This window comes from Sinocyclocheilus anshuiensis, unplaced genomic scaffold (genome assembly GCF_001515605.1).
Source record: "Sinocyclocheilus anshuiensis isolate Anshui unplaced genomic scaffold, SAMN03320099.WGS_v1.1 scaffold840, whole genome shotgun sequence".
Taxonomy (NCBI): domain Eukaryota; kingdom Metazoa; phylum Chordata; class Actinopteri; order Cypriniformes; family Cyprinidae; genus Sinocyclocheilus; species Sinocyclocheilus anshuiensis.
In genome coordinates, this window is record NW_015552598.1 from 192,777 (window position 1) to 218,646 (window position 25,870).

The 25,870-nt window shown below is 35.9% G+C and overlaps 2 protein-coding genes across 2 annotated transcripts; one reads left to right on the forward strand and one right to left on the reverse strand.

The window, feature by feature from the left end:
- The first annotated feature begins 280 nt into the window (after nucleotides 1–280).
- Nucleotides 281–18,748, forward strand: LOC107665726 (engulfment and cell motility protein 3-like). Its single transcript, XM_016456734.1, has 21 exons — nucleotides 281–468; nucleotides 3,005–3,105; nucleotides 6,009–6,049; nucleotides 6,164–6,236; nucleotides 7,519–7,569; nucleotides 7,777–7,946; nucleotides 8,053–8,152; nucleotides 8,301–8,452; nucleotides 9,077–9,155; nucleotides 10,414–10,464; nucleotides 10,606–10,728; nucleotides 10,818–10,940; nucleotides 11,028–11,132; nucleotides 11,250–11,358; nucleotides 11,574–11,710; nucleotides 14,844–15,007; nucleotides 15,470–15,582; nucleotides 15,674–15,778; nucleotides 15,871–15,950; nucleotides 16,870–16,950; nucleotides 17,056–18,748. The coding sequence occupies exons 2-21, from the start codon at nucleotides 3,028–3,030 to the stop codon at nucleotides 17,266–17,268; spliced, it is 2,148 nt and encodes a 715-aa protein (XP_016312220.1). The 5' UTR covers nucleotides 281–468; nucleotides 3,005–3,027; the 3' UTR covers nucleotides 17,269–18,748.
- Nucleotides 18,749–19,179: 431 nt separating this feature from the next.
- Nucleotides 19,180–25,218, reverse strand: fbxl9 (F-box and leucine rich repeat protein). Its single transcript, XM_016456756.1, has 8 exons — nucleotides 24,939–25,218; nucleotides 24,134–24,235; nucleotides 23,713–24,027; nucleotides 22,534–23,205; nucleotides 20,857–21,075; nucleotides 20,545–20,760; nucleotides 20,247–20,464; nucleotides 19,180–20,178 (listed from the first exon to the last, which is right to left on the reverse strand). The coding sequence occupies exons 1-8, from the start codon at nucleotides 24,963–24,965 to the stop codon at nucleotides 20,010–20,012; spliced, it is 1,938 nt and encodes a 645-aa protein (XP_016312242.1). The 5' UTR covers nucleotides 24,966–25,218; the 3' UTR covers nucleotides 19,180–20,009.
- Between the last annotated feature and the right edge of the window lie 652 nt (nucleotides 25,219–25,870).

The following is a 25,870-nucleotide window of genomic DNA, read 5'->3' on the forward strand; positions in this document are numbered from 1 at the left end:
AGATCTAGGCTGTTTATGAATAATGAAGTGGTAATAAAATATGTAAATTAGCAGATTCAGATATTTCCCATATATGTGTTTATGGACAATATAGTCTATAGGGAAATATCACGTCTAACTTGCACTGTAAACACCTGCGTTGATTGTAAATGTAGCGTTTAGTTTTGTAGCGTTATGTTTACTGTAAAGTTTCGGGTCTCCCCTCTTGGTCCCTCAAAAAAAAAAAAAAAAAACAAAAACAAATCCCATAAACTTGGAGAGTCGGGTCTCCGCTCCCTCCTCCAGGGGGCGGGAGGGACATTATTCAACCCGGAACTGTGAATGTGATCAATTAGAACTCTCCGAAAACTTGGAACGAAATGTAACAGCCGATCGTGCGAAACGAATCAAATCACTGTCGCAAATGTTTATCCGCTCTGCTGCTCCTCGACCTCGCAGAGAGTGATTTTTTTCCCTGCTCTCCAACAGGTAAGACGAAAGAAAATAACTTTTGTTCGAAACACTTTTAGGCTGCTACTTCTCTCGAACGCTAAACAAGTCAAAACAGGTTTAAACGTGTGAATATTTACATACACCTATTCGTTTTGCATTGGAAGCTCATTGAACTATTGTTATGAACAGAACAACGAAGCTTCAAACGCAAGTTTGTTTCTGTTGGTATTGAAGCCTCTAAAACACAGCGTTCCATATCGTTTAAATCTAAATGCTCTGTCGGGTTTATATGCAAATAGCTTTTAATTGAATAAACGGTTTCCCTATAAATCTTTTGTACTTTACGTCAATTATTAGTGCATAGCCACGCTCATGAAATATTCAAACATGTGACTAATAGTCTTTGTAGCCGTTTTGGATTTGCCAAAGGAGGATTTGATTGAGAAATCCAATGAAACTTTGCAGGAAAAGTGTGTGATGTCTGCTTTGGAGGTTGTTGGTCTGTCTGTCAGAGCAGAGGGTGGCACGGATGAAATTCCAGGCAGCCTGATTTCTTCCATTCCCTCCCACTGGAGATCAGACTCTATCAGACATGCACAGGGTTCAAAGGGCAAGAATCAGTCGGGAATGCTGTCAGTGGACCCTGAAGTAGTCGGTGTATGTCGTTTTGACGGTTTCGTTCTTGTTGTAGCCATTTCTCAACCCAAAAAAATAGAGTGGCAGAAGGGTAGTGCTGTCACAACTTCTCTCTGAGCGTGCTGAGGCATGCTGGGAATGGATTCTGGGAAACACAAACATTCAGTCTGTGTCAGCAACTCTTACCAAAAGCCTTAGACGGAAGGCCGTGTCTTACAAGTAATTTAATCAGCTTGAAAAAGCTAATTAATATGAGGAGGTTTTCAATCATGTGGTTTAGATTAGTTAACTTTCTGTGAATAATCTCTATAAAGCCCAGAGATGTGATAGAAGTTTTAGCTGAAATCTTGTTTTGGGCCCATTAGTGTATTTTATTGTCCAAGTTCACTCAAAAACAGCTTTCCCTCTTCCATTGGGAAGTCTTCTGAGGACACATATGGAAGTACTTGAGTCTGTTTAACAATTCGGCAGAGGCTCCTTAATAAAGCAGCCGTGTGCTTGTGCGTATAGTAGTAGTTTCAGCTTCAGATGGCACACTCATGGGCCGCCACAATCTGTTCACTGACTGTCTGAAGCGTATAGCATGCAAAAATAAGAAAAGATGACTGAAATCACACGTTTCTTTCTGATTGGCTGGCTTTAAAGGAGTATTTCTCCATAAAATGAACATTCTGTTATCATTTACTCTCCCTCGTGTTGTTCCAAACCTGTAATTTTTTTTTTTTTTCAAGCACAAAAGATTTTTTGGGAAATATCTCAATGTTGTTTGTCCATACAATGAAAATCACAGGGGCCACTGTTGTTTTGGACCCTCTTGTCTTGTACTATAAATAGTTAAATATAAAGAAAATACATATTCAATACATAGTCTTGTATATAAATACAAGAAAATACATAAGTATCTGCTTGTGTGTTCCACAGAAAAAAGGAAGTCATGCAGGTTTGGAATGACATGATTACTGAATTTTCGTTTTTGTCTACTATGAACTTTTGAGGACGAAGAATTTGTAAGGTTATTATTGACATCAAATGCTTGAACGATAATGAGAGTTTTGTTTAACACTTAGCGGCAAGTTTGATATTCATGAACATCACTGCATTTCCTGTATGGTGTTTTATACTTAAAATAAAACTACTTTTTTTGTGATCAGCAGAAGATAGAAATTCATACAGGTTTGGAATGACATGAGAGTAAATAATGACAGAATTGTCATTTTTATCACTTTAACATTCTTTTTAACTTTTCACTGTAGGACGGGGTGTAAAATAAACTGTGGTTGGTCTAGACTTAGACTAGTCTTAAAGGGATACTTCACCCAAAAATGAAAATTCTGTCATCATTTACTCACCCTCAAGTTATTCCAAACCTGAATGAATTTGTTTCTTCTGCTGAGCACAAAAGAAGATACTTTGAAGAATGTGGTTAACTGAACAGTTGATGGCCCCCATTGACTTCCATAGAATGGAAAAAATACTATGGGAGTCAAAGGAGACCAGCAACGCTTTGTGTAAATGATGACAGATTTTTGAGTGAACTATCCCTTTAAGGCTGATAGTCACAAGTGTAGGAGGCAAGTGAAAAACGAGAGCACTTGCTACACCATTAATCCCAGCATGCTGACGTATTGTAACATATAGCGCAACCTGAGAGAGACACAAGTTCTCTTTTAAAAGAGGAAGACGGTAAACACAGAACGCACAGTCAATCTGGAAATAGAATTAATGACACACGTAACATCCTAGCTCTTGTCCACACTCTTCACCTCAGTGCCATTTTTGTATGTTTTGAAATATGTCAATATTTGTGTTTGGCTGGCACATTTCATACACTTTGAAATGAAAGGTATGTAACATTAAACCGAGCACACATTCTTTGAATACTTGTAGGCTGATTTTAGTATTTATTTCCTGATTTTTCCCCACACTCTCTTTTAAGGTTGTAGACATTCATTTCTCAACATGCCACAACAAAAGGATATAGTAAAGATTGCCATTCAGATGCCGGGCGCATACCCGCAGCTCATTCAGCTAGACCAGGTGAGCCGTTGTGTACTTCCTGTCATAAAGAGGATGTTGACCAGTGTGTATGCAACAGAGCGAAACTTGTTGGTAATCAGCATTTGAAGAATAAAAACACTGTTTATTCAGTATCATACTGAAGTTCACAGATACATTTCATAAAGACGAAGGGATTTATGCAAATGAGGAAGTTATGTCTGAATACTGTAGGTTTGAGTTTTGAGAAAGCGTGATTATGCATTCTTGCTTACAAGTGCAAAATATGTAGAAAGCATAAATAGTACGTTTACGTTTTGTAATCACATTTACTGCGAAATTAAAACCAGAGATGATATATTTATTTACAAGAACAATCTAGTGATCATTTCATTTGATTTTCTGTGTTGTATCAGAATTATAACAATATTCTCACTTGTTACTCCCTTAACAACCTGTTCTCAGTAATGAATACTAAATGAAATTATATACTAAACATAGATATTCTAAAGAAATATAAACATGTATCTTTTAAAAAGCATTACTATGTTCTGAAGGAAGCTTATATTTAGGCTATAAATAAAGTAATTTCTGAAATAAAATAAATGTAATAGATAATAATATATGTGATATAATGTATTTTTATAGTTTTTATTTGGACTGAAATGTCTTTAACTCCAGGACTCGATTTTTAATGAAGTGAGAGCAGATTTAGTTTTACATTTTAGTTTTTCAGACAAATTTTAAAAACCTTTTATAATTAAAAAAATATATATTATTCTTTTTTTATATATATTTTTGGCGTTTTCACCTTTATTATGATAGGACAGATTAGAACTGACAGGAAGCAAAGTGGGAGAGAGAGGGGGGCGGGATCGAGAAAGGTCCTCAAATTGGGATTCGAACTCGGGACACGCGTAGCGCAATGGCGCTGTATGTCGGTGCGTTGCCCACAAGGCTATCACTGACTATTTAATTTTTATTTCTTGTTTATTATAGTTTATTTAGTCACTCTTTCTATTTTTCTCATGTTTCTTGCATAAATATAGCTGTGTAATTTTTATTTGCATGTTTTTTTTAAATGGTCTGTCAAAATTTTGTCAGCTCAGTCACACAAATTTTAAGACTGTTAATTAAAAGTTTTTGTAATTACAATTTTGTCTGTATGATCAAAGACTTCTTACAAATCATCACCAATTATTTCATTCTCAGTTGTTTTGAATGCGCTCATATGGGCGTCTACTCACTTGAAACAATAGGGTGGACAAATGCTGAGCGTATTCGCTATCTTCAATGTGTTATTGTCTTAAAGACCTGCCATTGTTAGAGAAGCTCTCCTTTGGGTTTTCAAAACCATGAGATAACTGGGCTGAAATATGAATGAACCTGTCTGGTACTTAAGGATTAGTTAGAAAGAACCTCAAACCCCCGATGACCTTCCCTTCTGTACTTCCTCACCATCCTAAACGCTTCCACTCGCTGCCGGCCTCTGCCCCACAAATTATAGGCCACTGATTGGTCTACCGCGGAACACCAAAATTTCTGATTGGTGAGCCGCAGGAGCTGCCGCAAATTATGAGATATTTCAGATGTTGACTTGGGAGAACTTTTCCCTTCCTGTTTTGTCACTTGTTTTGTTTTGGTTTAAATGCTTTAAGATGAATGAGTGAGCGTACACATCTTAATCATTATTTTGTAACGTTTAATTTGAATGAATAATTGGGTTAATATGAAATATATTAATAATACATAAATATCAGTAGGTTTTGTGGAGCCACGCCACACATGACATTTTACACCTTGAATTAAGAGTTGTAAGAAACTTATTGACCCACACATCATCGGCCCAATGTCTTTTCCTGTTGTATGTAATTTGTATAATAAATGTAATAAACAGTGAAATGGTTTTGTTAAAATATGAGTTTTCCCTATGGGAAATAATAATAAACTAATATGCTAAAACAACTTAATAGGATTTTGTTTTCAAGAATTTAATCTTCTTTATATGCCTTTTTTTTTTTTTTGTATATACTGTTATAGTATTTATTAATATTTTGAATTAGATTTTATTTTTATCATTTCGGTTTTCATTTCAATTTTAGTTAAATATTTAGTAATTTAGTTATGTGCTCATCATTCGTTATTATTTTTTAAATATTTTTCTATTTAGCTAAAATTTCATTTTGTTTTAGTATAAGTCGTTTAGTACTTTGTTTATTTCATTTAGCTGCTAAGTCGATATTTCACATTTTTGTTTAAGTTTGTTCTTTATCTAATATTTGTTTTATTTTAGCTTTATTTCAATTTACCTAAAACAATTTATAATATTTTCATTTTAGGTTACAAAACCGTTTTCCTTATAAAAAAAATCAAAATAAAAAACTAGTATTTATTAATATTTTGAATTAGCTTTTATTTTTATCATTTCGGTTTTCATTTCAATTTTAGTTAAATATTTAGTAATTTAGTTATGTGCTCATCATTCGTTATTATTTTTTAAATATTTTTCTATTTAGCTAAAATTTCATTTTGTTTTAGTATAAGTCGTTTAGTACTTTGTTTATTTCATTTAGCTGCTAAGTCGATATTTCACATTTTTGTTTAAGTTTGTTCTTTATCTAATATTTGTTTTATTTTAGCTTTATTTCAATTTACCTAAAACAATTTATAATATTTTCATTTTAGGTTACAAAACCGTTTTCCTTATAAAAAAAATCAAAATAAAAAACCTAGAAAAAAAATCAATGACATTTAATTCAGAAATTAAAAACATACTCATCATAAAGCAGGTGTATTCAAGTCATTGCATGTATGAATTGCATTTTTAATGTATTTTGTGAATAGATCCAGACAAAAAATTAGCATCACCTCATTGACCCTTGCTCACATTTTATTTTGTTAGCTTGTGTACACTTAACACATTTCATAATTTTATCTTATTTCAGAAAAAGCCCCTCACTGCTGTCATAAAAGAGGTTTGCGACAAGTAAGTGTGTTTTTTGAGGTGTTTGTGTGTTTTTCTATTGCTGAAACATCCATGTATATTTTTCTATGATGTAAAATAGCTGTTTTTGTAAAGGGTGTTGTATTATTTTTGAAGGTGGAATCTTCCGGGTCCTGACAACTATGCTCTGCAATATGCAGATGGGATCCAGACGTACATCACTGAATCTGTAGGTCATTTCCACCATCTTGAGTGTATAACTTTGTGTATGAGCTTGTTAGTGTCTGTGTGGTGACTTGAATCCAGTAATGTGTGCTTATCTGACAGTGTATAATATTTGTTGTTGATCTTGGGTGGGGTCAGACGTGGACTTGATGTTGTGTTTGTCTGTGTATGGTGGGGATGTGACTGAGAGCTGCTGAAAGTGTAATATGATGTATGTGTATCATCAGATGTGCGTGTGAATGAAGTGAGAGTGTGGAGATTGTGCGTTCCCAGACAAGTAGAGGCAAAGGCTTGAATTACAGTTGTGCACATAAACCACCAAGCCTTGGGCTGCATCCCAAATGGGCTTTTGGACACCCTAAGTAGAGCCCTTCAAATGTCATTAAGCAGCATCTGGAGCAGGTTTCCAGAAGCTCACTCTGAGAGTTTGAAAATAAACTGGAATAATGATGCAACACTATAGACAAAACTACACAACGTGAATCCTCTGCCATATTTAATCAACACTACTAAAGACTTTCTTTCTTTCTTTCTCTCTTTTTCTTTCTTTCTAGCTGTCTGTCTGTCTTTCTTTTTAGCTGTCTTTCTTTATAGTTTTCTTTTTTCTTTCTTTCTTTTTAGCTGTCTTTCTTTCTCTCTGTCTTTCTTTCTTTCACTCTTTCTTTCTTTCTAGCTGTCTGTCTTTCTCTCTTTCTTTTTAGCTGTCTTTATAACTTTTTCTTTCTTTATAGCTGTCTTTCTTTATAGTTTTCTTTCTTTCTTTTTAGCTTTCTTTCTCTTTCTTTTTAGCTGTCTTTCTTTCTTTCTCTCTTTCTTTCTTTATAGCTGTTTTTCTTTCTTTATAGCTTTCTTTCTTTTTAGCTCTTTCTTTCTTTATAGCTGTCTTTCTTTCTTTTTTTCTTTCTCTTTCTTTTTTCTTTCTCTCTTTTTCTTTATTTCTTTCTTTTTCTTTCTCTCTTTTTCTTTTTCTTTTCTTCTTTATAGCTGTCTTTCTTTTTTCTTTTTAGCTGTTTTTCTTTTCTTTTTTCTTTTAATTCTTTCTCTTTTCTTTTCTCTTTTCATTCTTTCTCTTTTCTTTTCATTTCTTTTCTTTCTTTATAGCTTTCTTTCTTTCTGTCTGCCTTTATCTGTATCTATCTTTCTATGTCTTTCTGGGTTTTTTGGTTTTGTGCTGTGTTTGTCTGTCTCTTTATTGCACACATTTGTGCCAATGATAATGATGTCTAATAATAACAGTATCACTTCCTGTACACTGACTGTTGGCTGCTTTTTGACTTTTGTTGTAGAACCGCCTAGACATCAAAAACGGCAGCATCCTGCGTTTAACCAAAGCACCAGTGAGTGTCACACAACCTCATGTGCCCAAAATTGGCTCTGCAAAATGACCGCAGCCAGAGTTTGACAGCGACAGTTCTTAACTTACATAGTGTATCTAAACACATCTGTTCACTCAGTCTTTGTGTTAGATTCAAATGTACACAACCACAGTAGCGTGTAATGGCCATGTTTTCTTGCTCGGTGATTTATAAGACTGTGCTTGTCAGGGCCGTTGTGCTGAAGATCTGTATAAAGGCATTCAGAGTTCAGACTCCGGCGTGCGCTGTGACTCTCTGAAGCTGCTGGCCGATGTCTCCACCGACATCACATTCGCTCAAGAGTTTATCAGCCGTGATGGACACTCCCTGCTCGTCAAGATAGTAGAGGACGCTCACGAGTCAGTTTCCCACCTGTCTTTGCCACATTTCTATGGTTTGGAGTGTTTTATTACCGCATAAATTTAAGATTAAACCGGTGAAAGTGTTTTGGGTTTTTTTGTGCAGGGCTCCTCTGATAATGACACACACTCTTACTGCTTTCATGGAGCTCATGGATCATGGCATTGTGTCCTGGGAGAATCTGTCCAGCGTCTTTATCAAAAAGGTACTAAAGCTTCACATACACTTCAACTCCATAATACAGTACGAAATGCAAAGCGCATTTTGAAGCATTTTCTGCGTCTTAAATGGTTACCTAGTTGCCTATTACAAAGACGACCATTTTTATCTGTTGACTTGTGTTCATTTTTCAGATCGCTGGTTTTGTGAATGCAAAGGTTCTAGACACGTCTATCCAGCAGGTGTCGCTGGCTATCCTGGAGAGCATGGTGCTCAGCAGCAGTAGTCTGTTTAATGAGGTCAAACAAGAAATCACCCTGGAGAGACTCATTTCCCATCTGCAGGTGTAAGTACAGAAGAGCGCTTGCTTTAACTGTTTGCAATATTACCAGTGTTTACTTTATGGGTATGGAAGAGGAACTACAATAGTTGAGGGTGTGACATACACCACAGTAATGACAGTAGATGACAATGATGATCCTACATTAGGGTTTGAAAACAGTGACTAGCATACAGTTTCAATAGTAGATGTTTAATAACGGTTCTCATTGCTTTCAGTACTGATATACAGCATATATCAACCGTAAATTGAATAATAATGAAAACAACAACAATGGTACATTTTTATAGTTAATTTCGCAAATGAATAACATCAACAACTATTGTTGTTATATAGTATTATCATTACAGTCAAATTGCTTAGCAGTTGCATTACATTCAAAGTGCATTTCAAGAGAGAATTATTTCTAGAGGGCGTCATTGTCTTCTTTTCTGCTTAACACACAAATAAACGTTACCTCCCTTGTCATGCAAGTGAATGTTTCTTCCTCTTTCTGGAAAATACCTTCTGGTTTAGCTCATCATGTGGATATTTATCACGTTTAAGATTAGCATGTGTTGGATTTTTAAATCCGCATTCTACATCAACATAAATGTTTAATTTTCTCTGCTTTTGTCTAATGTACCGTAGAACAAACCAGCAGCTGCAGACTAAGGCCATGGCTCTGCTGATGGCGATGCTGCAGGCTGGTGGCGAGGCAGACAGACAGGTGAGAGGTTGAGAGGTTTTTGTTTTCACTCTGATGATTTCTTGGTTTTGCTGCCACTGTCTGTTGCGACTCTAAACTCCCTTTATTAGTTAAAGGCTAATCATTGGTGTTTGAGAACTGTTTTGCTAGTACAACATTTCTATTAGAAGAAAGTGTGATTCAAATTTGCCATCACAGAAATAAATTACATTTCAAAAGATATTAAAATAGACAACGGTTGTTTTAAATTGCAATAATATATCACAATATTGCCGTTTTTACTGTATTTTTGATCAAATAAATGCTGCATAAGAGACATCTTTCAAAAACATTAAAAACATCTTACCAACCACAAATTTTAGAATGGTAGTGTATATTTTTGTGGCTTATGATACAACATTTCTAGCTGGAAAATGTTCTTGTGCAGGTAATTGATTTTGGACTCAGAAAATGCAAACAAACAAATAAATAAATATATTATAAAAAAATAAATTATATATATATATACAGTATCTCACAGAAGTGAGTACACCCCTCACATTTTTGTAAATATTTTATTGTATCTTTTCATGTGACAACACTGAAGAAATGACACTTTGCTACAATGTAAAGTAGTGAGTGTACAGCTTGTATAACAGTGTAAATTTGCTGTCCCCTCAAAATAACTCAACACACAGCCATTATATGAGAGAGTGAGAGCGATAACACCAAATATAACACACCTGCTCCCCATTCACACTTGAGACCTCGTAACACTAATGAGTCACATGACACCGGGGAGAGAAAATGGCTAATTGGGCCCAATTTGGACATTTTCACTTAGGGGTGTACTCACTTTTGTGGCCAGCGGTTTAGACATTAATGGCTGTGTGTTGAGTTATTTTGAGGGAACAGCAAATTTACACTGTTATACAAGCTGTACACTCACTACTTTACATTGTAGCAAAGTGTAATTTCTTCAGTGTTGTCACATGAAAAGATGTAATAAAAAAATTACAAAAATGTGAGGGGTCTCACTTCTGTGAGATACTGTATATATTTATATTCATATAATTTATATCATATATAAATATATTTAATATATAAACGTAACATATTTTTCTTAAATATATACATGCATATGTGTGTATTTATATATACATAATAAATAAACACAGTACACACACATATATTATGTAAACAAAAAGTTTATTTTGGATGCGATTAATTGTTTGACAGCACTATTTCTGATTTTTTTTTTTTTTAAGTGTTTCTGATTTTAAATTTGAAATCATTTCAGGAGCTCTTTGAATTTCTTGAGAAGAGGACTCTACGCCAATACATTCACAAGGTGTGATAAAGTTTTTTACCTCTCTCTCATTCATACAGTACTTCCTGTTTTAAAAAAATCCTGGTACACTGAACATTTCCCATTGGATCACAATCAGAATAAACAGGAAATATCATGTGTCTTAATTGATGCTGCTTGCAGAACATCATCCACAGCTCTAGTTCAGTTGGAGATGAGATGGCCCACTACCTGTATGTGCTGCAGACGGTCCGTCTGAACCACCTGGAGGCCCGTATGAGGACGCCTCTGGACTCCTACAACCAGGTTTACTTTCGTTCTGCATCTTCATTTGATTTTTGAGTTGCTCAGCTCACCTTTATTTCTCACACATGCATTTCTCTGGTATCCTTCAGGAGCAAAGGGACATGCTTCACGAGCTCAGGCAGGCCGCATTTGAGACGGAAAGCGAGAGCGGTCTGAGTAACGAACGGAGACGTTCCCTCTGCGCTAAAGAGTTTAAGAAACTCGGCTTCTCTGTGAGTATGACAAAAATGTTTCAGAGTGAAAGTGTGAATATTGCACCACAACAAACCTCAAAGCTTAAATTCGAGTGTGTTTGTCAGAATAACAGTAATCCTGGTCAGGACCTGAGCCGGTGTCCTCCGGGTCTCCTGGCGTTAGACACTATGGCGTATTTTGCCTCCCGTTACCCTGATGCTTACAGCAGGGTGAGTGAGCCCACTTGGATATTATGTTATCTAATGCAGAAAAATACTTTTTGGAGCCATTGAATGTCACTATATTAGTACGTATCGGCCCATAAGTCTTTTGTCTCGCTGTCTCAGTTTGTGCTGGAGAACAGCAGCAGAGAGGACAAGCACGAGTGTCCGTTTGCCCGCAGCAGCATTCAGCTCACCCTCATCTTGTGCGAGATTTTGCGCATCGGAGAACCCCGTGAGTGAATTGACACAGTGCTTGAGATGGTGGCGATGATCAGAGATGATTTTATAGCTTAGGTTATGTCCTGATGGGGGAAAACATTGTTTTGACATGACTTCATCACTTGAAATTTTGCAAACTGGAAATGTTTGTATTATATTTATGTATGCATACAAATATTTCTATTTTCTCTTGTTGTGTAACTCATTTCACTCGTGTCTTTACCGCAGCCTCTGAGACCGGTTCAGACTATCATCCCATCTTCTTTGCTCAGGACCGGCTGCTGGAGGAGTTTTTCTGCATCTGCATTCAGCTCCTCAACAAGACATGGAAGGAGATGAGAGCCACGCAGGAGGACTTTGATAAGGTAGATCATCACCTCCACCATCTCTCTGCTGATAGGGACTTTTTCACATCCTCTGTCCTTTCATTGTGTTGGTCAGCTCTTACTGAAACTAAACTGTATTTTACACTATTCATAGCTTATTTCCTTTCTGAAATCCACTTATAACTTATGATATTTTTGCACCAAAAACACAATTTGTTTTACATTTGCATTATACAGCCTCTCGCTGACCAGTGTTACTGCTAACTAAAATTATTATTATTATTTTTTGTTAATTAAAATAATACTGGAATAAAATAAAATATAAATATTAGACACAAAATTTAAACTTAAAAAAATATATATTTTATTTACTTAGTTACCAGGACAACATTTCTAATTTTCATAAGTTGAATTACTAGAAGTACTAAAGCTAAAATTTGACAAATAGGAAAGCTAAATAGGAATATTAAAAAACAAAGAACGATAAAAGCACATAAGAAACTTACTAAACAAAATTACTGCTGAAATTTCTGCCCAAGAAAGGCCCAGAAAGGTAGCAAGGACATCGTTAAAATAGTCCATGTGACATCAGTGGTACAACCGTAATGCTATGAAGCTACGAGAATACTTTTTGTGCGCAAAGAAAACAAAAATAATGACTTTATTCAACATGGACTATTTTAACTATGTCCTTACTACCTTTCTGGGCCTTGAAGGTATCAGATGCGACCAATATAATTGGCTATTATTTTAAAATCAAAGTGTTTTAATCACTTCTTGAAAGCATTCATTTGCAATTGAATCGCACAACAGACGTATCTGAGAAGTGACCAGCTGCCTGCAGCAGTGATTTATAGTTTATAGAACAAATGGATATTGATCGGTTCATCTGGACGTGTCTGAGAAATGTAAAGCTAGTGCAATGACAAGCATGCTGCTCCTTGACCAAAGCGACAGACTCCTCCTTTAAGTGCTTTTGTGTTTATCAACATTCCCTAAATTGTTCTGTCTCCTTTTCTGATGTCAAAGAAAGCTTTCTTACTCCAGCCCAAACTATTCATCGGTGCAACAAAACAGACCTCCGTTTAATAACCGCTTTCAGGCTGTAAACCCTGTGACCTTTGTGACCTTTGGGATGGAGCGAGCGTCCAGCTGACCGGCCTGTCTTTTGTTTTCGCTGATCGTCGCCCCCACCACACCAACCTCGTGGGCAGGGACTTTATAAAGGGGTATTAGAGGAACAAAAGGAATCCCGCTCCCTCGCAGAAATACACATCAGCAGTAAACCACATCCCAAAAATAGCTTAGCGTTTTGAAGTGTCAAAATAGCATTTTCAGTGTATAAAATGCCCTTTTTGTCTTTGTTCTGGAAGGTTTTTTGAAAACATTAACGTGTTAAGAAACATGTGGCGTGTGTTTAACAATTCAAGGGTTGTCTTGACATCAAACCTGAGAAAAGTAGTCAAAGTTGAGCTCTTGTTTCGCCTCAGAAGGGGAATTACGCTAACTGTGTGTGTTTTCTAATAACTTACTCACTTAACCACCTTTTTTCCCTCTTTCTTTGCACCCTGACTGTGCTGTTTCTCTTTAACGACCGTTAATAGCTGCTGGCATATTGCTATTGCCGGCTGGTTTGCGGAGGCCTGTGAAGTGTGTGTGAGTTTATTGGTGGGCATCTAGAAGGGAGGGACCATACACTCTCTCTAACACACACACACACACACACACACACTCAGTGTCGCTGTGGTTGTGAGGGGACTGTAGTGCTTTCACTACAGCTGAGGTAGGATGAGTGTTTTGTCTCTTGTGTTGTAGGAATAGAATAAATATTTTAGTTGTATTAAGCAAGTTATGACGGAAGATGATGATGTGATGTGGCTGTCAGTATGTTGATATGTATATTGTTTGAGTAGTATTGTGTCATTTATATGATTGGACTCTCTTTTGCTTGAGTTTGATAACAAGCTCAGTTTCTTTACATTGCAAGCATGTTATGCATATTAAATGGAAATTAAATGGTTAATAGTGAAAGGATAACTTTAAAAAATGCCTTTTCAGGCATTGTGCAGCATTCAGAAAAGCAAACAACAAAAATGGCATTAAAATGTATAATTGACATTTGTTAATGAATAGACTTCATAATAAACGGTTTAAGAATAATATTTTATATGTCATATTTTATCATGCTAAAATTAAATAAACACTTATTACATTATATTTACTTAGAATTCACCAAAAATGTGTGAGACACAAAGAGGTAACAATCAAATGTTAACTGGCCAAGTGGCCAGTTTTTTGTTTTTTTTTGGAAGATTCATTAATCTAAAAAACACTGATTACTTAAACTTAGTTATATATCTGTCTGTCACATATGATACCGTTCAAAAGTTCAAGGTCAGTCTTTTTTATTTAAATTAATACTTTTATTCAGCAAGGGAGCATTAAATTGATCAAAAGTGACAGTAACCATTTCTATTTCAAATAAATTGTTCTTTTAAACTTTATATTAATAAAAGAAGCCAGTGATAATACCATTAACATAACATTGATAATAATAAGAATTTTTTCTTGAGCACCAAATCAGCATATTCTTTTCTGAAGGAAAATTCAGCTTTGCCATCACAGCAATAAAATGAAACACTGACCACAAACTTTTGAGTTATCATATCATCAATTCAGTCAGTCATGTCCAGGACCAGTCCGATTTCTTTTTTTTTTCTGTTTTAAAAAATGTGAGGACTTGAATAATACACTTACATGTTTTTCTTAATAACGTGGTTTTCTATAATATGTCTCAGGTCCATAACATGTAAAAGATATCAGCAGTCTGAAGTGAGCAGCGTCTCTGTCGTGAGCGTTTACTCTCTTCCAGCTGAGCGAGCGTGTCATTACAGTTCAGTCTGTCACAGCTGGACGCTCACTACAAGAAAGACCCATAATTTCAGTGTCCCTTTCTCCTCCCCTGCTGGTTTATTCAGGCTTCCCCATCTCCCCTTTTCAGTTCACCTTCATTTCTCTTGACCTGAACCCCAGAGACGTGTTGTTGAGGGGTGAGCGAGGTCAAGCGGTCTGTGTGTGTGAGTTTATTGGAGGAGACAGACGCGCTGTGGGACTTTTTCAGACAGTCACACACATTGCAAATATAACCCATCAGTTTGTTCGTTCTCTAAAGGTGATGCAGGTCGTCCGGGAGCAGATCACCAGGACTCTGTCCAGCAAACCCACATCTCTAGAGCTCTTCAAGAATAAGGTGAACGCACTGAACTACAGCGAGATCCTCAAACTGAGACAGACGGAGAGACTCCACCAGGAAGAGACGCTTGCTCCACCTGTGCTGTAAGCAGTTTTTGAATCTTTGAATCAATTGAGCCAATTGCTTCACAAAATGATTCACTGTTTCAAAGCTCTCAAAATCAGTATTAATAGTATTGTTGCTAGTTTGTTTCTTCAAGGATGCTTTGCATTTTTAGTTAGTTATTAAAACATTTAAACTCAAATCTGTATTTGGTATCACTCTTCTGTCGTTAAAAATATCTACAAATTAATAAAACTCATCTAGGATGAGGTAAAAACCATGTAGATACTGATTCATGTACAGAATGGTGAACCATTGAAGTATCTAACAGTTTCAAAACAGTTATTTGCGGTTTGATCAGTGGTCTGAAACAAATGATTCGAAGCGAAAGTTTTGAGTCTTCACAAGGAAGTGTTTCGAAAGCACCTATCACTAACTTTACAGAGCATGTGACTGGCACATATCTCTCCATCACACATGCATTTTCTTGTCTTTGTATTCAGTGAGCTGAAGGAACGTCTGAAGCCAGAGCTTCTGGAGCTCATCCGACAGCAGAGACTGAACCGTCTGTGTCACGGAACGCTCTTCCGGAAGATCAGCAGCCGACGGAGGCAAGGTGAGACGCCAAGATCCTCTCAGACACCAGAAAAATATGATCAGGATCTGGAGCAGTTGTCATTGTTTTATGTAATTTCCCCACCCCCCAGACAAGCTGTGGTATTGTCGGCTCTCTCCTAATCACAAAGTCCTGCACTATGGAGATGTGGAAGGGGAGACGGAAACGCCCTCCATTGAGGCTCTTCAGGAAAAGAGTGAGTCTGGCTGCTTTAGAATGAGCTCCGTTTTTGAGTAGGTGACCGCTGACTTTAGTCAAATAAATCATTTCATTTTGATATCCCCTCAGTTCCTGTCGCAGACATCAAGAATGTGGTAACGGGGAAAGACTGTCCTCACATGAAGGAGAACAAGGGAAAACAGACTAAGGTATGATGCTAATGTTCTTTTCTTTTAGTGGTTTCTATTTATTCTTAAAATTCAAATAAATTCAAAATTGACGAGATTCAATATTGTAATTCTAGGTGATAATTAATAATTTAGGGTTATCATGTTTAAATAAAAATATATACAAATTATTATTTATGTGGTGTTCTTAAATAATTTTTATATAAAAATAAATGCATTAAAATCAATGTGTGTGTGTATGTATATATATATATATATATATATATATATATATATATATAAATATAATAATTATTAAAATAATTTAAGAAATTTAAATCAAAATGACTAATTCTGCTAATTATCTAAATGAAAATAAAACAAATGGTTAATAGTGAAGGGATAACTTAAAAAAAAAAAAAGCCTTTTAAAAGCTTTATAGAAAAAAGCTATAGAGCTTTTGCTCAATAGCAAAACTAAAATTAGTTATTTGAAAGTTATAATTGAATTTAGGCATTACCTTATAACATACAGTTTAATGGATATTAATCTTGAGGTTTTTTGAGTATTAGATGATAGCAATCTAAATGGAAAAATAGGAAAATGAGTATGAAATTAATGAAATATCTGAATATTGACTGATAAATAATTAAAATATGTGGATATTGGCCAGTAATCAATATGATACCAATATATTTTGCATTCTTGAAATTTAGCATATTTATTTTCTTAATGCTTGGTCTTATTGTGAATAATTTCTTGGTTTATTTAAAAACAAATTGGCTTTGTGACTTCATCCAAATTGAAACTGAACAATCTCAAAACAGGTGGTAAATTACCATAATGCCTTGACTAAACCTTTGGCTGTGCAAAAAATAAACATTAATTCAAAAGTTTTCTTGTTTCATCAGATGATAAAACTGAACTGTAACTGTGTTCTGGCTTGTGGTTGGTTTCGCAGGAAGTGTTGGACTTGGCTTTCAGCATCACATACGATGTTGAAGAGTATAGCTTGAACTTCATCGCCTCTTCCAGAACAGATGTGAGATTAATCTAGTTTTCCACTCCTGAACTTCTGGGAGCCTTCTGTTAATGTACTGTTAACTCGGTTCAAGCGGTACTAATTTAACTGACTGTTGTCTTCCAGTTCTGTCTATGGACTGACGGCCTCAATGTGCTCCTGGGTAAAGAGATGAGCAGCGAGAGCATGCGCAGCGAACTAGAGATTCTCCTCTCTATGGAAATCAAGCTCCGCCTCCTGGACCTGGAAAACGTCCCAATCCCAGACATGGCACCGCCAATCCCCAAACCACCCAGCAACTTCAACTTCTGCTACGACTTCAGCCAAGCCGAACAATAACACCAGCCATAAGCGTGTGGTCAGCAGCGGTTACTGGATTGCTAAGACAGCAATGGAAGCAACAGGAAATGGCCACTTGGTGGCAGCAGAAATGCAGGTTTTGGATTGGGAGACATTTGATAGTATTAACAGGGCTTGAAATGAGAGAGAGAGCACTTTGTGATAGTGTTTATCTGTGGTGCTGTGCTATAATATAAGTGCCTGCAGTGAATAAGACGGTCTTGCGTTGAGTGTGTTTATTAGTTAAAGGCCTGACGTGTTGTATCTAACGTGCCTTTTTTGTCGAATCTCATATAATAGACAGGTCTGAAATTCTCAGGTTTGAACGCACACTTTTTGTGGTACTTTTTCCCCTTTTTGACTTGTTTAGCTTCTACCAAAATTGTACTAAAAGGCATTACATCAAGCAGCTTATTTGGAAGGGGGAAAAAAAATCAAGTATATGTTATAAACATTTGTGCGTAATGTTGGCATCCTTATTCATTCCCTTCATGAGACTCAAAATGGTACTCCTCTAGTACGATGTTATACAGTTTAACGTTTATTACAATCGCTGATTAATAGTTTATCATGGAAAGAGCACTGATATGCCTGGAACATTTCATGTTTCTGTTTATACTAATGCACGGATGGCATTATTGCATTGGCAGCATTTTCAGTCTGTTGCATTATAAGGTGCACATTAAAGGTCAGTGTGCTGGATTAAATAGGTGATCAACAAATTTGGTACTGAAGTGGGATTAAGTTCCATATGGAAAATGGTTGGGAGATATTTTGTGTTGTTAGAGGAGTAGTTTGGCCAAGTGGTTTGGACGATCTTTGAATATTATCGGTGTGATTTGATACTTTCAGCTTTGTCACATAATCATATTTTCAATTTACTTGATGTATATAACTTCACATTTTATTTTGGTCCAACTGCTCCGTTTTGAAATAGCCAGTTTCCCTTCAGTTCAAAAATCCACTAGCCATTGTAGGATTTTACATCAGTGTTTTTTGTATGGGAGATAATCATGTTTCTGTTTTAAAAAAGATTGTGTTCTTTTATCTGATTTCATCCACCGACTGTTTTGGCTAAAGAGCTAAATGTGGTTTTATCACCACATAACAAGCACTTCATAGTATGTTGATTTATAATGCATACCATGTATCAAGATCAAAAATATATCATTAAAATATTCTGTGGTGCCATTGTAAAGTGCATTAATGGAGCTGACAACTTTAATGTGTGGAAAATCTGCAGGATTTATATAAACCGCTGATTTTGTGTTCTTTTGTGGTTTTCACATCTAATGACAACATTGATCTAGCAAAATAATCCATGTACTGTATTGTTTTGTATATAGCTTTCCTTGTTAAACTTCTGGTTTTGCGTAACAATCTTGACCAGCGATGTGGCCACTTTACCAGCTGACAATGGTACGTGATATTAATTCAAGATTTGTTTTCCTTTGTATGGAATAAAGAATATCTATTATTATAATAGTCTTAATGTCTTTTATTTTGTATGTTTTTTCATTACAAATCAGGCTCTGGTTGCACTGTTTTCACACGTAGCCCATGCGGAGAACTCTATGACAGCGTTGCTATCATTTTGGTACGCTGTTGATTTATTAATTTCATAAACTTGAAATGAACTGTCACTACAACAGCGTCTGCTAAAATGTTTTAATATAAACTGAATTAGAATATATATGTAGATAGTATAATTCCACATTTGAAACATGACTCATACTTTTAATTACAGGTTGCGTTAAGCAACAAATTGTATTATAAAACTAGACCTTTGAGCTTATTACTCGGTCATGTAACCTGAAATTTCACCCTTACCCTGGCGCTGACAAAACACACAAGTTGTAAAGTAACATACTATAAAAACTGCACATTCAAATCACAGTGGGAAAAGATAATGAAAAGACAAAAAACTAATTCTTATATTTATTGATGTATACTGCCTGGAAGTAGAGATTTATATCTACTAATCAATAGCAGATAATGTTTACAGTTCTACTGGAGTCATTTGAAATGTTTGGACCCTCAGATTCATTCAGAAGCAGTGATTCACCACATTAATAGCACAATTACAGTCCTATGCAAAACAATACAGCATTTAGGAATTGATTACTCTTTCATACCTGAGTTAAAAGTGCTTTAAATATATTTCAGTTTTTTAAATATATTTAAATTTTATAATATTTCAGAGTGCAGCGGTCAGGTTGCAGAAGTAAAACTCAGTTCATTTTCTCCATAATGAAATCGATTTTGAACCACGACTTGTAAAGTTTACATTATTTCAACTTCTTTTTAAAATAATAACAGCAGAATTTGTGGTGGAAAAACTACATTACCCATGATGCTGTGCATAAAATTCCACCAATCAGAGAGTCACGGTGAGCAAATCATACATAAAACAGCTCTGCAGGGAACCATATTTTTGTAGTAACCTTTAAATATATTGTTTCTATAGATATAATCAACAACTTTAAATGAGCAGATCTATATTTCTCCATCGTTTTTAATTCGATTGTAATTCGCAATTCTTCATGGTATACTAGTTCTCTCCTTCAGCCAAGTCCTTGTCCACTTTTCAAATACTTTTTTGCTTTGTACGCTTTTGTTCATGGCTTCAAATGCTTTCGAATACTTTTTTATAAATCCCTACGTAAGCAATAAGCAGAAAAATTACTTCTGGAAACAACGCTGCTGAAAAAGTGGACAGCCACTAATGCACTATTACAGCTTCATAGTACCATAGTAAAATCTGCACCGTTGGCAAAGCGACACTGGACCTTCTCGAGGAAGGGCAGCCGGGACTGGAGGAGGTCCACCTGGTGCACTGTGATATCCTTACACATGGACACATCGAGGGTCCGGAGTCTGTCGCAGTGCAGCGAGATTATAGAAAGAGTTCTGCAGGAACACATTGAGCGCTTTAAGCAGAGAAACAAAAACACGAATGACTGGATGACGCCACTTACTCGTTGGTAACCGCGTCACAGCAGGCCAGGAACAGATGCTGCAGTCTGTGGAGGAGCGGAAGGGCCCGCGCCATGCCCTGGTCACTAATCTGGGGACAGTGGCTGAGCGCCAGGCTGGTGAGGCTGCGGCAGTGATAGGCTACAGACACCAAGCTGTCGTCGCTGATCTCAGGCAGCATAGAAAGCGAGAGACGCTGCAGGTCTGGGAAACGGAGTACCTGAGGCGGCCAGGAACATTTTGACATCATATCCTGTGCCAGTTTTTGAAAGTACATGCTTTGATCACTGAGGTACCGACCTGTGTGATACTGGTGTCAGTTAACTTGGAGCAGGCCGACAGGTCCAGTTCCTGAAGACCCCTGAGGGCCAAAAGAGACGCTCCCTCTTGATGCTCCCTAAAGGCCCCGAGGTCCTCCTCGGTCACGAGACGTGGCCTCTCCTGGAAAGGCAGGCTGGGAGGCTGGAAAAAGCCCATGTTCCCAAACGTCCTAGTAAAGCTTGGGCCTTTATCCTCCTTCACATTTGGGGCATTTATGAGCTAACTGTGTGCAGTTATTATCAGAACGTTATATTAGTTCTAAACTAAACAACAACAACAGGGCAATCCCACCTCTTTGTCTCTTGGTTCACAATCTTTGGTGGGCTCCACCATTCCCAGCAGCCCCCAGTCGGAGATCTCTTTGCACCAGCCGAGCCGCAGCACCACCAGCGCAGGGAGGTACGTTGCGATGGCACGAACGCTCAGGTCAGTGAGGCAGACGCAGGAAGTGAGGTCCAGCTCTCGCAGGTTACGGCCGAGCAGCTGTGTCAGGGAGAACATGACTGTATCCTGTTTGAGAATACAGGGTTTTAGCAAGAAGGCAGACAATACAAAAAAAGGTCTGCAGGATCATTTGAGGAAAATATTAAAATTCAATTATGCGACACAAAAATAGCATGTTTTACTTACCCTAAATAAGCTAATAATTCTTTTTACAGTTTGATACTATTTTATTAATTACGGATTATAGTTATGTTGTAAATATAATATTAGAATTGACATATTATTAGTATTAATTAGTATTAACAGTATTTACATACATAAGTTGTAAAAGTATTCTAAATAAAATATAAATGTTTTAATACATAAATTAAAACTAAAAAAGTTTTAAAAGAATTTAGGCATCACAACAATATAATTTACAGCATGAAAAATGGATATTCATATATAAAACAAAATATTGTATGATATATTCATGTTACTCTACATTCTGGCACGTATAACATGCTAATAATTATTTATATATAATTATAATTTAAATGAATAAAAAATATATTTCACATATTTTTAATAATAAATAATTAAAAAATAAAACTAATTGTTTTACACATTATAATTTACCAAATTAAAAATAGACATTAATATTAACCTTTTTTTAAATACAAAATATCAACTAAAATTGTAAGATGTATTCATATTACCCTAAATATTAGCCGGTATAATAATCTAATAATTATTATTATTATTATTTTTTTACTATTTTGTCAATTACAAATTATATTAGAATTATAATATTATCATGTTTATATTTTTATATTGAAAATTATAAGAAAAAAATACAAATATTTAGTTAATACATAAAAAATTAAACACAAAACTAAATTAAATTAAATAGTTTTTGTGGATTTAGGCATCACATTATAATTTACAATATGAAAAATGGATAATCATTTTGAAATTTGTTAGAGATTGCATTTTACAGTTATTAAACTATAAGTGTTTGTAAAGATTAGCTTTAAATGAGAGTTAGTTGATGGCAAAGGTAAAGTAGTAAAAGTACACGATTTTGTTAATTATAAAATATATTCAAATTATAATATAAAATATATGAATTACAATTGCAATTTTTATATATATTAATTACATTTTAAAATATAAATTAAATTCTAAATAAAATATTATACCTGTTTTTGTTTTGTTAATTGTCAATCTAGGCATCACAACATTATAATTTTAATATAATATTTTATTATTTATAATATAATTATTATTTAAAATATGAAAAATGGATAATCATTTTGAAATTTGTTAAAGATTGCATTTTACAGTTAATAAACTATAAGTATTTTTAAAGATAGTTAGTTGATGGCAAAGGGAATCTATATGTAAAAGTATGGGATATGAACAGGAACAATTAAATATATAATATAATCCCATACAATTGTTAAAAAAATTACTAATACTGGCCGTTAACTGATAGGATACACTTTTTCATGTATACGTGCCATTCAGCACTTTCTGCCTCACCCTTATGTAAGTGCAGTTTCTAAGGCTAAGGGTCTCCAGCTGAGCCCTGGGCTGTGGAGAGGACAGACCCTTCCCCAGGTCTGCACCACTGACATGCAGACACTCTGACAGATCCAGACTCCTCAAGCACGGCAGCGTCATCAGCTCGGCCAGGCCTTTATCCGTGATCTTCCAGTCCTGCGAGAGGGACAGCGACCGCAGCTCCTTCAGCTCAGTGGCCACAGCCAGCACCGTCCTACTGGTTAACTCCGTACAGGCTCGGAGGTCCAGCGTCCTCAGACCGTTCTGCTGCTTGCAGAGGATTTCCATGGAGTAGTCCGTCAGCTCTTTACAGCCGCGTAGACTCAGATCCTCCAGGCGCAGGCCGGGCACCTGAGCTATGGAGCGGAGCGACTCGGGAGTGATGCTGGTGCGACTCAGGTCCAGGCTGTGGAGCGTGGAGGCCTGCTTCTGCAAGAGACTCAGGAGGTTACGGAGGGAAACTAGAGCGGAAGAGCCAAACCCGACCGGGCAACCTCTGTATGGGTCGAACTCGAAAGCGATGTGACATCCGGCCAGGGACAGACTGCGTAACCTGGGCGTGCAACTCGTCAGGCGATTAAAAGAGAGGTCTGAGAGATAGCGCAGATCAGACAGGTCCAGTTCCTCCAGATTCCTCAAAGCATTCTGGACCTATTATTGCAAAAATAATTGATTATATCAGATGACATTAGATAATAAGATGGTACATGCATACAATATATATATATTATAAAAAACAGTAAATATTTAAAATTGGTTAGCCAAAATAATGGTTTTAAAACTATAAACATTTAACTGCTTTCATTTAGAAAAGCCTATAATAAAAAATGGAGAGTCTATTTACACTAGCTCCGCCCACCAGCGTGTGATTGGGCTAGACAACACTAAAAAAGATGATACTCTAACAACAGCTCCAGTAGCGTTAATGGTAAAGCTTGTGCCGAAGACATTTTCGAATCTGCCTATAGCTGAACTATCCCTTTAATTTACAGAATAAAAATGGACATTATATTTTGAGTAGGGTTGCAAAAAGGTGAACATTTTTCAGAAAATGTCCAAAACTCTCCAGAAAGCTAGGAAGCTTTCCAGGATTTTTTTGGAAACTTTCTGAAATTTTTGGAAAGTTTCCAGAAATGTTATGTAATTTTGAGATGTAACCTGTCGACGGTGCTCCTCTCTTGACAAAAAAGCTCCAGACATAAAGAGGCTGTCCAGCCCCTGGAGGTCCAGCATGCGAAGGCCGGTCAGATGTGGTAGGAGGCCCAGCAGTGAAGCCTCTGTGACGCTGCTGCCAGGTAGAGCCAAACTGTCCAAGCGAGGGCCGAGGTGAAGCCCCACCTCCAGAAGTACTTGTCTTGACAGACTGGATCCATCAAGATGGCTGATGACTAGGCCACAGCGAGGGTGCCTTGCAAGTGCACGGATAAAGTCCAGTGAAGATGTGGAAACAGGGAACTTGAAAGTGACATTTTTCTGTGGTAAAGCAATGGTAATTTAAACAATTAGGGAAGCAGGCTAAACACAATAAAGGAATAATGTTTTAGATCATCTAGATGTTCAAAAGAAAAATGACAAAAACCTGAAACCGGTGGTCTTGGCATGCATCATACCAACTCTTACACACCAGTGACGCCTCCTTTCGATCCATTACATGAAGGAAACTCAATATGTAAGAAATTATCTGGAGCAGAAAGAAGAAAAGTCACAGGTTGCGCTCTCTCGCTTAAATATTAAGACAAGAGTCAACTATATAATGAAGGTTGGGGCAAATTGTCACTTTCATGTTATAAATTTGATTTGTCTTGTATTTATTTATTTTTGCTTTTATTAAACTGACTGGGGGGAAAAATCCAAGGAGTCATCTTAGGACAATAAAATAATAAGATGATGTATGTACAGAGGACACATATATAGATGACAAAAATAATTTGTATACATATATAACACAAAATGTCAGGAAAACAGTATTTTTCACAATTTATATATTACTTCTTGAATAAATATTTTTATTAATATATGCATTTATAAATAAATATCATAAGAATATATTTCTTATAATTTTAAATATTATATAATATTAATATATTTAGGCCCTCACACATATAATCGTTTTACTGTTTAATTGTAGTTTAAAATCCTATAACTGGCTGTTTAAAGGCAGGTTTCATTGTGACAACTTACCCAATATACAGAAAATTACTTTCAAAAACTAACCTATACTAAGAAGTATTAACTGGGGTAAAAAAGTGTGACATAATGTCATTCTTCATATCTATTCAGTGCTATCTATATGGTAAAGTGTCAAAAACATGCTGTCCTACGATTAAACCACAATGTAATGAACACGTATAGTCGTTAATAGGGACTGTGTTAGCTTGACTCACCTCAGCAGGTAAATGTGGACTCTCCATGACTATAAGTTCACCTCAGTCATCTGGTCTTATTTATTATCATTAATATCAATTTAATATCAATATTAAATCGTTGACAGTTTAAAACTGTTTATGATTAAATCGCTTCAGAGGCTGGCAGGTCGTGGACTGTCTTCCTGAACATTCATGAGCACGGGAACATCTGAGGATAACACCCTCCTGTTGTTCCTCTCTACACAGTATTAAGCGATGCACCAAACCCCAACATTATCCACACCAAATTCCGCCAGTTCCCACAACCCTCAAAAAAATGTATCAACAGCAAAAAAAAACAACAAATAATAACAACCTACGGACACAGGAAGAGCAGTTGATATCACGTGCAAGCAGCGCGCAAAGTTTTCTGGGAAACGTAGTTTAATGAAAAACGGAATCAGACTTTGGATTTGTGTCGACAGATGGCGCAGTAATTCATGTAAACGAGAACATAAAAATGCGCCATACACCGAAATATACACGAATAACCGAATAATATAGTATAATATAATATAGTATAATATAATATAATATAATATAATATAGGATAATATAATATAATGCTTTTTTCATCATTGCACAATATTTTTTGCATCAATTACGTATTCTTTGGAGTGGTGCTCTCCTGCAATATGTCTCTAGAACATTTCCCGTCAAGATGTAAAATAGACATTTAGAAAATGTCTTTATGATGTTTATGATTTATAATGTATGTAAAACTGGCATCTTAAAGATGTTTGTACACAGATGCTTTCCAGATGAAGCGATCTTTAACAGACATTTTGGCTATCTGCGGTAGCCTTGGCTTAATATAAAAAACTTAATTTTAAATAAACGTAAGCTTTTTGTATTAACATTTTTATTATAACATTTAGTATGAAAGCTGTATGACAGAAATAAGTTTTTAT

Coding starts and splice junctions, on each gene's coding strand:
- LOC107665726 (XM_016456734.1), top strand. CDS start 3,028: ATGCCACAACAAAAGGATATAGTAAAGATTGCCATTCAGATGCCGGGC. Junction 6,050..6,163: donor ATAAAAGAGGTTTGCGACAA/GTAAGTGTGTTT, acceptor TTATTTTTGAAG/GTGGAATCTTCCGGGTCCTG. Junction 10,729..10,817: donor CTCTGGACTCCTACAACCAG/GTTTACTTTCGT, acceptor GGTATCCTTCAG/GAGCAAAGGGACATGCTTCA.
- fbxl9 (XM_016456756.1), bottom strand. CDS start 24,965: ATGGAGAGTCCACATTTACCTGCTGAG. Junction 24,236..24,938: donor GTCCACATTTACCTGCTGAG/GTGAGTCAAGCT, acceptor TTTCTGCTCCAG/ATAATTTCTTACATATTGAG. Junction 20,179..20,246: donor TGTGACGCGGTTACCAACGA/GTAAGTGGCGTC, acceptor GTGTTCCTGCAG/AACTCTTTCTATAATCTCGC.